We start from the raw sequence: 15001 nt of genomic DNA, 5'->3' as shown, positions 1-15001 counted from the left end.
AAAATACATACCTCTCCATCCTGGAAATAAAAAAGGAGTGAAACTGTCACAAAAGCAGCATAGCCGAAGCTCATTACCACAGAACAACCAGGTTCAGACAAACGGGTAGCTTCAGACAGACATGGTACAGCTCTGATAGCAACGATTCAGAGCCAAGCCCAGGCCACAACAGAGCCAGATCTGGTCACAAGTCTCCTGCCATGGGTCATGAAGCACTTTCAGACAGACAGAGTTAGTGAGGAGGAGGGGGAGGAAGTGATGTCTTCTCAGACTTTTGTGTCTGAGAAATGTCCTCCATATCCTCTCCAAACAGATAATCCACAACTGCAGATTAAAAGCTATTTTAAAAATCTGGCAATGTTTTGTTAGTAGTGAGATGGCCAAACCAATGAAGCATTTGGCGGCAGCCTCACATTGCGCTTTGTGTAATAAATAGCATGCTGGAGAAACGTCTGGACAGCAAAGGTGGATTTGCGCTTTTTGTCCTAAATTGATGATCATTAGCAGAGGGGGGAAGAATGGTTAGGTCACAATCACAGATTCCAAGTTTTTGGACTACATTTTCACTCATCAAAATTCTATATTATGGACAATGCCTTATGTCTGCATGTGAAGGCACTGTATTTTTCTGTATTCATTTCTGAATGATATTCAGCACAGTCTTGATAACAGACACATTTAACAATTATGAACTTCACATTTTCGTGAGAAAAGTGTCCAGGCAGGAATGATGAGGTACTCACAATTCCAGGTATCTCACAGGCAGTCTCGCGATTATTCTGTTCAGGGTCGCAGTAGATTCTGAGTTTCTGAACTTCAAACTATTGATAAAAAAAATCAGATAGGGTCCAAATAAACACATTATACTCAGTCCTATGTGAAGATGCTTGCAATAAGAACTGCATGTCTGTCAACAGTCCAGTTTGGAGTCTTGATAAAAAAAAACATCTTTACTTTCTGAAAACACTGTAAACCGGCCTCGGCAATAATGTATTACAAATGGAATCAAAAATATTTCATAATTATTTCACATGCAATGACAAAACCTTAAAAAACAAGATGGAGGAGAGAAATATGAACTTACAGGTACAGTAGTCTCTTTACTGACATACTTTCCAATTTGAGTCTTTCCATTTATGAAAATGCCAATTGGTGGCTCCAAAGCAAGTGTTTCAATTTCCAGGTCGTCAACATAGAGTGTGACATCCTCTTCAGTGACTAGAAGACGTAGTTGATGCCATCTCTCATCAAATAGTTTCTATGGTGCAGTAAAAACAAAATAGAGATTTATTTTAGCATTTCACTCTTTTACCAATCGTGTTTATGATGACAACTCACCAATGGTGGACATTATGTTGATGATGGCAACAACGACAACAACAGCAACAACAACAACAGGATAACAGACACTGGGTATTTCTATATACTCTATTCCCACAAAAAAAAATTTCAATTTCTCTTTCAAAACAGCAGCATGAGTTTTATCTTACAGAATCGTCTCAGAAGAGCTTTTGAAAGAACAACTCAGACAGAGCAGGATAATTGTCTATAAAGACAAGTTTCCATTTTTTTTTTCATTCAGCGCTTGTTTTCTATAAGGTATGTAAGGAATAGAACGCTCGGCCTTGGCATTCCAGGAACTGTTGTAAAGCGAGCTCCAGGTAGTACAAGAGCAAAAACAACAGGAAAGGAGTTTATATTCAGTTTAAGAACTTTTTAGGCTAAATTAATTGTTGCCTATAGTAATTAGGTGTTTTGAGGCAATTTGTGTTGGATATAATAAATCTTGTAAAATCAGTATACTTGGATCAGCTGTTCTTTTCATGTAGAGGTTGCACAGTATTGTAGCTGCAAGGCAGGTGTTGAGGATCATAGATAATAAAATCCACAGTGCAATCTTGGAAAACAGTAGGCCAAAACAAAGTTATATCTTTTCATAAATTAAGATATCGAATTCCATAAAGTATCTGTACAATTAAACATTTTTTACAACCCAGTGGCCAGATATTTGAAGATGACAGTTGATTGTTGGAGGTAGTGAGGTGCTTCAACAGAGTTCTGGCTGAGCAGGAGCATGCTGTACCTTTGCTGGACCCTTTTTGAAGGTCACCATTTGAACGCCACTAGATGAGTTGCTGGTGGTGGTGAACATGACCGTGCGATCATAGCCGTTGAGACTGACAGCCATCTGAGGTCTCTCATCCTGCGTCTGGATCCTCCATAAGTCCCATTCCTCCAATATCACCGAGCCCTTGTACCTCACCGTGGCCACAAACACATAGGACGGCGGAAGCCCATCAGGGAACAACGACCTTAGGATAAAATAAGTAACATGGTCATTGGACATTCACAAAAACGATGGTTATGGTAGAATTTTTAGTCACAGTGGTGCTCCACTCAGAGAGGATCTGAGTCTAGGCCTGACCTGGTCCTGATCCCGTACAGCAGAAACAGATTGTTAACTGAGAATTAGCTCAGTTGACAATAAAGGAGAAATCCGGCTTTTTTTTATATCTCTGTTTCTCGAGGTCACCAAGTACTGTCGTCAGTATGAAAAAAAAATGCCCTAGCTCGAGTTGCTAGTTCCAACAGCTAAAGCAACAAGGCAGCTACAGCGCTACACTCTAAGGCGGGGGGATCACACTGGCCAGTGGCAAGCGTAACACAACGCTCAGACCATAATAATTTCTATCTCGTTCTTAAATTGAATATGCTTGTTCAACACTAGCATTAACCTAGTGCTGCCACCATTCCGCTGTCGAATCATAGAGAATAATAGGAAACCTGCCGCTTGCCGCTGGTCAGTGTGATCCCCGCTTAAAGGGCTCAACATGCTTCTACGTCCACTCCACGGCGTAGCTACACCGGCACTCCTACGGCGTCGTGACCATTTTATGGTTCTGCGTAGGGTTGCTTTGCATCGCGGTACATTTCACCGCCATAACGCTCGGTGTCGCCTGTGTCTGCGTCGCTCACCACCGAAAAGACTGTATGACCGAAACGGTAGGCCTACTCAGAATGGCAAACCCCATAGACTGTCGAGCCAAAATATTAATCTCATTTGTTTGGCCTTTTCTTGCTTAGATTTTGTAAAGTATCGAGAAAGACACAGTAAAATACATTGACCTAGTTACTGTAACCAGCAAATAAGTCTGAGGTTATTTGCGAGGTGTCTGCCAGCCAGTTTAAGTTATGGTAGCAAGCAAACTTTAGCTAGGGTGACCAGATTTATATATAGGGGGTTCGGGGGTGTCACCCCCGAGAAAATGTATTAAATATTGTTATGTTAACGCACAAGTTTTGCGCACTTTCAGTCAGAGAAAAAGGTCCTGTATGCCTAAACACGAGTGCAAAGCCATTTGTTTGTCTGCTAAACATTGCTCACCTGTTATCTAGACATGCATGAAAACATTTAACTCAGTCATTTTGAGAATGATGACTTTCTCTTCAACATTGTCGTAGCGTATTGCCTAACCGTTAAAACAAGGCAGATATGAAGAGGCATTGCAACGTTGGTTCCAAAGATTATGCAGACTGCTATGATTGACTGACACACGCACGCAAACACACATTACCGAAATCATACGCCGGGCGCTTTAGGCTAGTCTTTCTACATGGGTTTAGTTAATGATCGGGCTATAATAACACCATGTCGGCTATGTAATCTCTGACAACCGGGACACTTTAATAGTGGTTGGTGTAAACCGGGACATTTTAGCGTACCGACAGGCTTTTGTCGGGACTCGGATCTCAAAATCGGGACTGTCCCGGTTAAACCGGGAAGTCTGGTCACCCTAACTTAAGCACAACTGCCCACAAAGTACTGCTTGCTGGCGAAGTGCTAATTTCAAAACTTTACTGATGTATAGACACTTGGTTACAAACGGATAACCCCGTCATTGTAACCAAAATATGTCTGAGTTTATTTGCAAATCTTATGTCAGTGAACTAGCATGTTGCTAACTTCCCACAGTAGTTACAATTTTTTGGAGGTGCACGTCGAGCTACGGCGGAGGGGTCGGAGAGGGGTTTGCGGCGACGCAGAGGGGTCTGCGAGGGTACGCCGTCGATTTGACGCAGAAGCATAAAACAGGCTTAACCCCCCAGTCACATTAAAGACACAGCGACAAAGCGGCAGGCTGCCACGAGCAAGGCGGGGCCAAAATAGACAAGTTTATTTTATGCAAATGCTGAGCGCAAGGGCGTAGGTTTGGTCTGAGCTTTGGTGAGGACACTACCCACTAACACCACCATAGATATATAAAATGATTAAAATGTGCTATTGTCCAACTTGATCTACTGTAACTATACTGTGTAGCCTACATAATCTGATTTTATGTACAGATGTGTAGGCTATATTTAACATTTAACATTTATTTTCTATTTGGTCTGTTATGAAATCATGCATTGACCCATTTAAGCACAGCTCAGTTTTAAGAAACTTAAATACATGCATGCTTAGCATTTTGTGAAAAGAAAACATTAAGGCTACATTGACAAACTCTTAACCGTGAGCTGCCTGTATATTCTCTGATTCTAATAATTACAGATATCTAGGCGATGTAAGCACAGCTCAGTTTTAAGAAATGCTTAAAGCCGAAAGACCATGTTGAATTTTGCTACAATTTATTTCAAAACTGGATTACTCTGGAACAGCTAACTATACACGGGAATGCATTACACCTTTGTGTTTGGTAAGGTCTGCTGTTTATTCTGATATAGGCCTATGGTTTGTCATGTGTTGCGTGAAGAGTGTGTAGGCTTACAATATTCCACCGAGACAAATGGATGTGGAGATGGCGCAGAGAATAATTATTAAATCTCTTGAAGTTATTTTTCTCGCGAACTGTTTATCACAGCAAATAGTGGCTAGCTAGCACCGTTTAAAAGCTGAGAAAAGGCTCTTTCATGTGACACATGATGAGTAGCCTACTTCTCGAGAAGTTCAACAGAGAAGAATGGGTGAATTTGGACGCACTTCATATGCCTTGTAGTGCGCCATGCTGCGCAGGAGACTGCGGCTCACTGATAGTTATTATAGGTAACTTTAAATCAGCGCGATTTACCCTCATAGGCTGCACATTACAAGATCTGTACGAGATGATCCGCAGCACGAAGTGAGAAATGATTTAACTCTTTGTGTCGCGCTTTTTTCCACATTTCAACTTAAATATTGGTGGGGACATTTCAGTCGTAATTTGACATTGGTGTGGACACGTCCTTCGTTCCCCACGCAAATCTACGCCCCTGGCTGAGCGATGCAACAAAGCGACTGCCAATCGGAATGAAGGAGACATGACGTTCGTTGCTTGAAAAGTTAACTCGAAAACTTTATCCAAGATGGTGGAGCTAACTCATCGAAGGCAGTATTTCTGTACTAACTAAGATTAGGGTTTGTGGCCTTATATTTTGCAATATGTAATGAGAAATATGAACTTTTAAATCTAAAAAGTTAGGTTTTGTAACAAAAAAATACATCTGAAGTAATGTATGAGAAACTGTCAGCCACCTTGCACATAGAAATCGGTAACCATCAATCACCCGCGAAGCACAGCCTTGGTTGCAGCCCACTCAACGGCAAGTTGGTGCCGCTTGTCACTGTCTTTTGTAGCTAATGTGACTGAGGGATGAGAGCATGTCTGTGAGTCCCCATGTTCATGCCTCCAGAGTGTAGCGCAGTAGCTGTTGGAACTAGCAACTCAAACTAGGTAAAACGCATTGGGGTTGTTTTTATACCGACAGTACTTGGTGATCTCAAGAAACAGATCTATGTGAAAAATAATGCGGATTTCTCCTTTAATTGACTTGGTCCAAGGTTGCTTTTAAACATAACCATAATTGAAAGTCCAGTCAAGTAAACAATTTTTTGAAATTCACTTTCATAGAAGTTTATTTGATATTATTATTATTATTATTATTATTATTATAGTATTCAAATCATATTATTGTATATTATATGGTGTAAGGGATTTATATGTCAGATAGACCTTATTAATTCTCAGTTGACAAGATATGTGGGTGTTAACTAGGCTTACTTGGTGCTGTCGCTTAAGTCGACTCTGGGTGTTACTTCATAGGCTTTTTTGCCGTAGTAAGATCCTTGTGTCTTTTTCAGCTTTTTGGCCACGGACAGGTGCAGCAGAATGTCAAATCCCTTCTCGTCCCGGGAGTCTACTTGGATTTTATTTGGGCAGACAGTCTCTGAAAGGGAGGAAGGCAAAGGCTCGGAGGTTAAATATCTATTCACTTGCCTATCTATTCATCTAGACATAGAACATTACTGTATATCTGTAGTATTTCAGCTCAGCAATGCACTCCTTTCAAATGAACCTGAATGCATTTTCAGATTCATCCATTCATCCAACTCATTTGAACTCTTTTTGGGGGATTGAGGTCTTGGCAGCTACTATTTCTGCTACCTGAATAGGTTATTCTTTTGTGTCTACCTTATGAATTAAAATGACTAAACTGAACTCCGTTTTACTAAATGGGGTTTGAGACTCATATGAGGCATATTGTGGCCGTAGCCAAGGCTGTGTGGTCAGCACATAAAGTGATGAAAGGGTTAAGCATGTATGGAATGCAACTGTTGATTTCATTTGGCCTCGGACTGAACTGAAGAATTTGTAGTAAAAAGCCTTGGCATGGTTAACTGGACATTGTGCAAATATGCAGTCGGTCTAAAGAACATCTCTCTCTTTTAAGAAAGAGACAAAAAGGGACCATCACTAGCAAAATATATCTTAATCGTGGGCTTTCCTGGATCCTGCAAAGTATTTTGGGTTAACACGTTTCTCTGGAGTCCAAATAAAATGTTATGCTAGTCACATTTTCCAACCTAATGGCAATATTGTTTCTCAGTTTTTATATTGTTTCTTTACAAGCCCTCAAAGACTTTCCTGGCTAATATGGCAGCCTACACCAAATCAAAATGACTTAGGATAAGATGTTTTTCCTGACAGTGTTTGTAAACCGCCAAATGGTTGGTCAGTTTCCTTATTTGGTTGACAAAAAACATCTACTGTTTTGCAGAGAACTGTTTTATGTTCTGCAGCATTTTCAGTCTATTGTATTGTATGTTAAAGGTGCAAGAACGGCCTGGTCAAAGAGATTGAGATGATTGTTTCCTGTACTCGCATGAAGAATCACTATACTCTATCCAGTACAGTACAGTACAACTCTGACAGGATGTTTACAATGTCGGCACAACTGTAAGCTTGGTCAACGTGGAGGTACTAATGTGTGGAATTACTGTGCTTTGTTGACAACCCAATTTCTGGAAGAGACCAAGCTATATGGAAGATCATGGTCATTTCACGCTCCAGGGTTATTTACAGCCTGTGATATGGGCACAGAGTACTTGAATGTTCTGCTGCGTAAATCAGCCCCTGATCTTTCCTGTGAAGTGGGAGGCACCAAACGATCCATGCAGCTCGCACTCTCTTGGCCACAATGCAAATCTGTCCTCTAGTGAGGCCTCCAGGTAAACATGCGGAGGGGCAACAACAGCACTTCCTCTCTGGTGAGAGCCAGGCCTGTAAACCTGGCTATTTTTAAAAAACACATATTATTTATGGACTACATTTACTTACAATTTACAACGATTTGACAGGTTTAGGTCCAAAACGGACATAGTTCAACCCAGGGAACTTCAAAATGTATTAATCACAAACATACGTACCTTCACACAGCTTCTGCCTTATGGTTTCACGGATCTTGGAGATGGCTTTGTAGTCTTCGACAGAAAAAACATAAGTGCGCGACGGCTTGTTGGCGATGGCCCTTAGCTCTGCTTCCTCTATTGCTGACCCCACACCGATCGCAAAGATAATTATCCCCTTTTTCCTTGCGGCCTCGGCGGCAGCCAATACCTCGTCTTGTGATTTCCCGTCCGTCAGAACCACAGCGATTTTTGCAATGCCATGTGGACCACGTTCAGAGAGGGCGAACAATTTGTCAGTGGCAAATTTAATAGCCTTTCCCGTTCTGGTGTTTCCGCCCAAGTAATTGATGTCGTCCATTGCTTTCAGGAGGGCTTTGCTGGAGTAATGCTTGCCTAGAGGTATCTCCAAGAGTGGGTCATCGCTGTACTGGACCACTCCGACCTGGGTGAACTTCTGGCCAATGTTGAAGCTGGAAGTGATGTTCATCAGCCATTTCTTAACAATCTCAAAGTTTACATCATCCACGCTCCATGATCCGTCTACTATAAAAACCAGATCGCTCTGGGAAGTTCTACAACCTGCAGAAGAGAAGTGGGAATATTGCTACTTAACAACCAGATGGTTCACAATATGGAGGTATAATGTGAAGTAGACATACAATGAATATTTGCCTCAAAGTGCAAGCCTCCGGAGAAACTAATCAATTCTAAATTAGCCCAAACTTGCCAGCTATTTGGAGTAAGAAGTAAGTTAGTTTTACTATTCCTATAGTTTGCATAAACAAAATCAATGGAATGTTGGACTTAGCAAATGATATTGGTATGGAAAGCCACAGTGAAGTTTCAGTAAACCTCAATGTTATAAGACAATGGTCACCATGCAAATGGAGATATGCAACATACTGTGATGAAGATGTGAGAAGCACGCTTACTCAATCTCATGTCCTCATCCTGTGCTGAACAAAACAAGTGAAGGAGCAAGAAGTAAAGACACCACAAGACATAATGCATGGACCTTGTTTTGTAACCCATGATCCGCAAGAACCAAGCTCCAGTTTTGCACCTGAAGAAAAAAATGAAAATAAGACGTGCATTGCTCAGATGCCTTCACATGAACATCTTCAGTTGGATGCTAAGGTACAGATCAGATGTCATGAACTGTTATTACTTCTCCAGCATGCATGCATTTCGTGTTTGTGTACAATAGACTATTTTTAGACAAAAAGAGATAGGCTGTTAATTGCATGTTTGGCAAACAAATTATGTGACAGTGTTAAGTCCATGCCAACAAAACTGCAGGCTGACAAACATTTCAGGCTTAACATGGTAGCAGAGCGTTAGCAGCCAAGAGCCATAAATGGTATGCCGTGTACTTTTGTCAAATTATTTGGAAGCGTGGCCAGATGACTTAGATGACTGTCCTCAGGATTCATTCTCTGTTAGTGTTTAGCTTTGCCTCCCCAAGGTTCTGTGTTTAGACATTATGTCGCGCGTCTGCTAACTATCGGACAACTAATTCTTGTTAATGTCCTCGTGCTGCGCGGAATCTCTCGAATCTCTCCTCTTCAAATGCGGACTGCGTTTCAACTCTGTCTGCTTCGGGGAATTGTGTATTTTATGGAACTTTCCAGCAAGAGGGAGTGAAAAGAACGTAGACATTATAAAAAGACTCTGAAATAAATGAGTAACAGATATGCTCCACAGACAATGTTTTTTTGTGTGTGTGGAGGTGGGATTGGGGGGGGGTGGAGAGAAGGGATGTCGACTGGTTAATCGATCTGTCGAGGCTAACACCTGCCAGCCAGGCAGTTCCTTCGGCGACGGCCTGGGAATGGCCAGCTGGACCGGAACACGGGTCTTACCCCTTGCGCACGTCATTCCGCCGTGCCGCATGTGTGTGTGTTGTCTAGCCTGTAACGTGATCGCGCTTTTCCACTCTTGGACATGGGCTCGAGGCATGCAGCGTCAAACGGCCATGGCGGAGAAGCTGGAACAGGCCACCCACTCCCAGCGCTTACCCAATCAAAACGCTAGGGGAAAAATATCTGGAAGGCGCAGCCATCAGCAGGAGCCAGTCGGTAAGGTCCCCCTATACACCCCCACACACACACACACACACACACACACACACCAACCATCCCAACCCCCAACTCCAAAACTCGCCTCCAACAATCCCCCAGTTTTTTTGGTTGAATTTCCCCAGAACTGCATATTTCTACATCCCAGCCAGTCCCACATGGAACCCATTTGCAGCGTCAGACAGTGAAGTTCCAGTTCTGGACATTGACCAAACACATGTACTCATGACAAAAAAAGAAGGCAACTCCGGACCAGAAAAAAAGAGCCTGATTCCGATTTCATGATGTGGCCATGCAACACTACACTCTCCGGAGTAGACAGCATGAAAACGCCATACTGGAGATATACATCCTGTTGCTCTTCTCTCTGATGATGATAAAGATGATGAAGAGGACGATGGATGGTTATGATCACATGCATGTTTCTGTGCTTCATTTGGTGTCTTTGTTAACTTTTGTGTACGTGAGTGAGTTTGTTTGTATGTGTTACCATATGTATGTTTGTGCGTGTGTGTGACTGAGTGTGTGTATGGTGTGCATGTGTGTGTGTGTGCGTGTCCACTGGTCAGTTCCTTAGTTTGCCATATGGCACTTCTGTGGACCATGACCCTTTCACTGACCTTTAAAGTTATTGGCGTTCTCCAGACACTTTACGGCTCTACACCTAGGTCAAGATGAAGGAAAACAAGGTATAGTAATGTTGCTGGAATGCAATGTGTTAAAACATCCTGCGCTACAATAAAAGCACGGGGGAAAAAACACTCAAAAAAAATCACCACAATGCCGCTTCCCTGGGAATCTTTCCCCCCTTGCACTGAAACATGACATCAAGAATCCCTTTGGAATCCAGTGATGAGTTACTGGTCTTGTTTGTAGTGATACTTATTAAAGATTTATCTAAGTCTGGAGGGTCTTGTCCAGCTGGCTGGGGGGGACAGGAAGTCCTAGCTGAACAGCTGATTCTCCTCACTTCTCCAGATGAGGTGTTGCCGAGAGCATTAACCTTTTTGCCCTGAGCATTAACCATTAAGTATCCCCCACCAAAAAACCATCAGTGCAATTCAATATCGCAATTTATGGTTACGTAATCCTCTGTCAAACTTCAATATTTTTTACTTGAAATTTGACAAGAAAGGATACGAAGGGAGGAGCAATTAGGCGCAATGCGCATATGCCTAACGTCATTTTTGACCACTTTTAGCCTTTTCCATGTTTTTGTGGTGAATGATTCTGTTTTGGAAGCCTTCTGTTCCCCCAGATCTGCCTCTTTATTTTTTTGTTTCATGCAGTTTGTACTGAGGCGGTAATTTGATCTCTAAATCAACAACTGCTGTTTTGCATGTTCAATTGGTTTGCCAAGATGAGGGGGAAAGTGAAGTACGGCCAAGATCCTGGGGCACCAAAACAAAGCCAAAACATTATATCACAGAAACCATTGCATTGATTTCAAATAATCCAAACCGTGAACCCAACATTCTACTGTGGACCAAACCATTCCCTTCCCAGAGGGGATTCTACTTGGTGTGTTGCCTTGCAGCTCGCTAATGATCCAATTGCCAAGATCCAATTGCCACGCCAAGTGAAGATTGCTCAACAACATGGACTAGTTGGATCCAAAATAAATTCCTTTTTTTTTTGCCTTCAAACTCTGTCTCACCTGCGCAAAAAATCGTGCACACAAAAAATTGCATCTCTTGTAGAGGAGGTGCCTTACTGTACCTAATCCTCTTGAATTAAAGACATATTCATCTAAGGGAGACGAGCAGATACTCTGTCAGAGTTAAACCATTCCATTCATTCTTTGAATGTGACAGTGGCACAAACAAGGGACTGATAACTACCCCTAATATCTTCAGTATGCCTCCACCACGTCTGCAGCTTTTCACTCTGGCAAGCTCCGCTCAATGACCTCTGGAGACTAGCTGATATGAAATGCATGAGGCATAGAATCTGCAGGCTTCCCTCCCCTCTCTCTCTCTCTCTTTCTCTCTCTCCCTATCTGTCTGAAATATGCTGTTTTAACTCAATTAAAGGCTCAAACTTCATACTGCTCTCTGACCACTTGCAAAACCAAGATGAACATGAACACTTGCAGAATTTGTTAGCTACATTCACAAAACACATGTACAGACCAAGTTCTTCTGAATGCATTTGCATGGGATGACCTGACAGCAGCAGTTAAATGGATGGATTAGGGGTACATGTTATTTCTTTGTTAGCATCTGCTGATTAATGGTTTGATTAATATATTAAGAAGAGGAAGAGAAAGAAGAGGCTGAAAGGCTGACAGAAGGCAAGGACACGTGCCCATTGAGCCTAAACACATCCACGCACGCCTGCGGGTTACGGCACGTGCCCTGTGTGTGGCAAAGGGAAAACAGAAAACAGAGGTTACCTGATGCCGAGGTTGGCTGAGGCACGACCCTTTCCTGTAGCAGCTCCCCTGCTCTCTCTCCTCATCTCCTCATTGGAGTTCCATAGCGACGACAGGCAGGCTGTGCAGAGTGCAAAGAGAAGGCTGCAGCCGTGCAGATGTTGCTCCAGTGTGAAAGCCTGCCCTCTCCAGTCCCTTTCCAACTCCCAACTCTCCCTCTCTCAAAACCTCTCTCTCTTTCTTTCTCTCTCTCTTTCTCTCTCTTGCTTGTCCTCTTCACCCTCTCTCAAACCTCTCTCTCTCCCACTCCCTCTCTCAAACCTCTCTCTCTCTTGCTTGTCCTCACCCTCTCTCAAACCTCTCTCTCTCTCTCAAACCTCCCTCTTTCTTTCTCTTGCTTGTCCTCACCCTCTCCACTTTTCTGTCTCACTGTCTCTCCTTCTCTCAACCCTCTCTCCCTTGCTCTCTTAATCTCCCTCTCTTCCTCTTTCACTCTTTATCCCTTTCTTTTCTGAACACTCTTTCTTTTTCTTCTTCTCTCTCTCTCTCTCTGTCTGTCTGTCTCTCTCAGTTCCACCAGCATAGATCTTTTGGACTGCAGCCACCCTCAATTACAGTGGGTGGAAAGACACACAGATAAGGAAAGCTTAGAAAAAATAATGAAAGAAAGACAACCCCCTTTTTGTCGGAGCTAGAGGAAAATAGTAGTAACGCCGGCAACATCCTTCCAAGCATTAGGGATTTGGATTGTGTACGATGGTCGGGGCGATTAAACACTATGTGAAGGTTTCTGAAAAGGAGTTGCGGATTAGACAGGACAGAATGTTTTTTGAAACGGCCTATTAGACATACTTTAAGTTTAATCTGTTTGTTTTTAACTGGACACTCACCTTTACCCTCCAGCTGTTTAAACTGGACAGTTTGTTGTGTTTAGGGTTTGTTAGGCTGTGTGTGGTCCTCTTGAAGAACTCAATAAGCAGCAATCTGTTACTTGAACAGCATCATTGACTTTGAATGTCAGTTGTGTAATTAAGTAATTTAGATGGCTATCAGTGATGACCAACAAAATTAAAATCAATGAATCATTCCTCTACTCTGGGCTGTCCAAATAATCTCTGTTGGGTAGCATAACATTAACTGATGTAATCTTAAGGAAGGTTGTGAATTATTTTAACCCAGTACACTGTTGATATACTGCTGTTATGCATACTGGAGTTGACTTTTTACAGCTATTCCCAGTCCCTGGGTTTAATCATACATGGCTGTACTGCCTATAGGCCTCCTCTCAGTACAACATTTAAGAGAGCATAGACAGTGACTTGTAGAATTCTGCCAGACACTGAAATAACGTAAGGTACACTAAATAGAACAAACCCAGTTTATTTGTCACACCAGTCCAAACGGACAAAGGCATATTGCTCATAGCAGTGGCTCTGGTTTGTAAGAGGCTTGATGAGACTGACATGTGTGGCCTGCTTTAGGAAGTAGAGACTAGCAGCAATATTCTCTACCACCCACATAACCCTTCATCAACTCAGATTCTGCCGAATCAGCATGGACAAGTCCGAACCCACGACTACACACAACAAAGGCTCTGACAGAGAATAGAGCTTTAAAGTGACATGACCTCCTACATTAACACACACTGACTACATGGTGTAGTACAGTGTCGTGGAAGTAGTGAAGCTGTGGCTAGAGCCCAATATAGTATCATAAACAGGACAATAAAGTATACCTTACCTTACCTTACCTTACCTTTGCAATACAGTCCTGATTTGGATGTGTCAACATTACTTGTGGTATGTTATAGTAATGTATGATCAGTTTATATTCATGTTATTGTCTGATGCTGTAAACAGTTCCTTTAATGCATGGTCTTTGTTGTTGGTTACACCAAGGATTGTTGATATTTATTAAATATGGAAGGCATTGAGCCAATAGGGCTCTTACAATGAATTGCTGCTTCTAGACTTGTTCAAAAAAGGAAATGTGCCAGATGTGTGGATGATTGTTGCCAGAGTCATTCTACACATTTGATGCCTGATAAACTCCTGGGAGCATAAAAAGTATCAACAGATTCTTGCATGAAATATGAAAGGACATTTGCTGTGAGAGTGTAATAGGCAGACCGGAGCTAAGGGATCACTGCAGCTCGAAGTATGTGAGTGACCAAAGCTTTTAATAGCATTGGCATTGCAGACTTTTTTTTTTTTCACCTGAAATGACACAACCCTTTTGCTTTTTTTTTCTGTGTCATTTGTAAGCTAGGGCATTTCTTAAAAACACGTAGAAGCTATTAAAAGTTACTAGAACTATTCTAAAAGACTTTTGTGGTGTTCTGCTTGAGTAAGTGAAAAAAAAAAGTCCTCAGGCTAATGCCTTGGACATAAACTGGAGTCTAAAGCTCCGGCTGGCTCCCTCCATCAGCCCGGGGAGGCTGGAGGACTCCGAGCGCTGTCGCGTAGAGGCCCTCGGTCTGCTGACGTGACTCTGGCAGCTCCGCTTCGTTCTTGACGAATGTCTAATCAGAGAGTTGCAGGGCGCTGCGTGATGTGCGCACACAGAGGAGCACCTGGAAAACTGGAAAACCCCCTTGCAGATTTGTGGGGAGTCCTCACGGCGGTAATTGAAATGTACAGTAGGGACTCCAAAAAAAAAAAAAGACGGGGCATTCCGTTCGGACTTGGGAGACAAATGGCGAGGCCACGGTCCAGGGTTGTTTCCATGTTTCATAATGCTCAAAACAGAAGATGTGTGATTTGCATTACAAGTCCTGTTATTGTATGGCCGGATAGCTGAATGCATCCAGCTTGACCATAGACATATAGACACGGATATGCAAAACCAATCTCAAAACCACAATATTCTGAGGTTATATAAAATATC

The 15001-nt window shown here is 42.4% G+C and overlaps 1 protein-coding gene across 6 annotated transcripts in view; it reads right to left on the bottom strand.

Annotated features, from left to right (window-relative positions):
- Nucleotides 1–12334, bottom strand: part of col21a1 (collagen, type XXI, alpha 1) — a 38532-nt gene extending 26198 nt beyond the window's left edge. For 3 of the 6 annotated variants that reach the window (XM_048270084.1, XM_048270088.1, XM_048270089.1), the window contains exons 1-8: nt 12137–12334; nt 8596–8726; nt 7682–8242; nt 6036–6201; nt 2084–2312; nt 1085–1258; nt 744–821; nt 12–20 (exon numbers count right to left, since the gene is read on the bottom strand). In XM_048270084.1, the coding sequence (XP_048126041.1) occupies nt 12–20; nt 744–821; nt 1085–1258; nt 2084–2312; nt 6036–6201; nt 7682–8242; nt 8596–8726; nt 12137–12201 (1413 nt within the window). In that variant the 5' untranslated portion in view covers nt 12202–12334. Of the gene's footprint in view, nt 1–11; nt 21–743; nt 822–1084; nt 1259–2083; nt 2313–6035; nt 6202–7681; nt 8243–8595; nt 8727–10361; nt 10406–12136 lie in introns of all 6 variants that reach the window. The other 3 variants (XM_048270087.1, XM_048270086.1, XM_048270085.1) reach the window with 3 other exon arrangements.
- Nucleotides 12335–15001: the final 2667 nt, after the last annotated feature.

This window comes from Alosa alosa, chromosome 18 (assembly GCF_017589495.1).
Source record: "Alosa alosa isolate M-15738 ecotype Scorff River chromosome 18, AALO_Geno_1.1, whole genome shotgun sequence".
NCBI classification, from domain to species: Eukaryota; Metazoa; Chordata; class Actinopteri; order Clupeiformes; family Clupeidae; genus Alosa; species Alosa alosa.
This window is presented reverse-complemented; position numbering and strand designations above follow the sequence as displayed.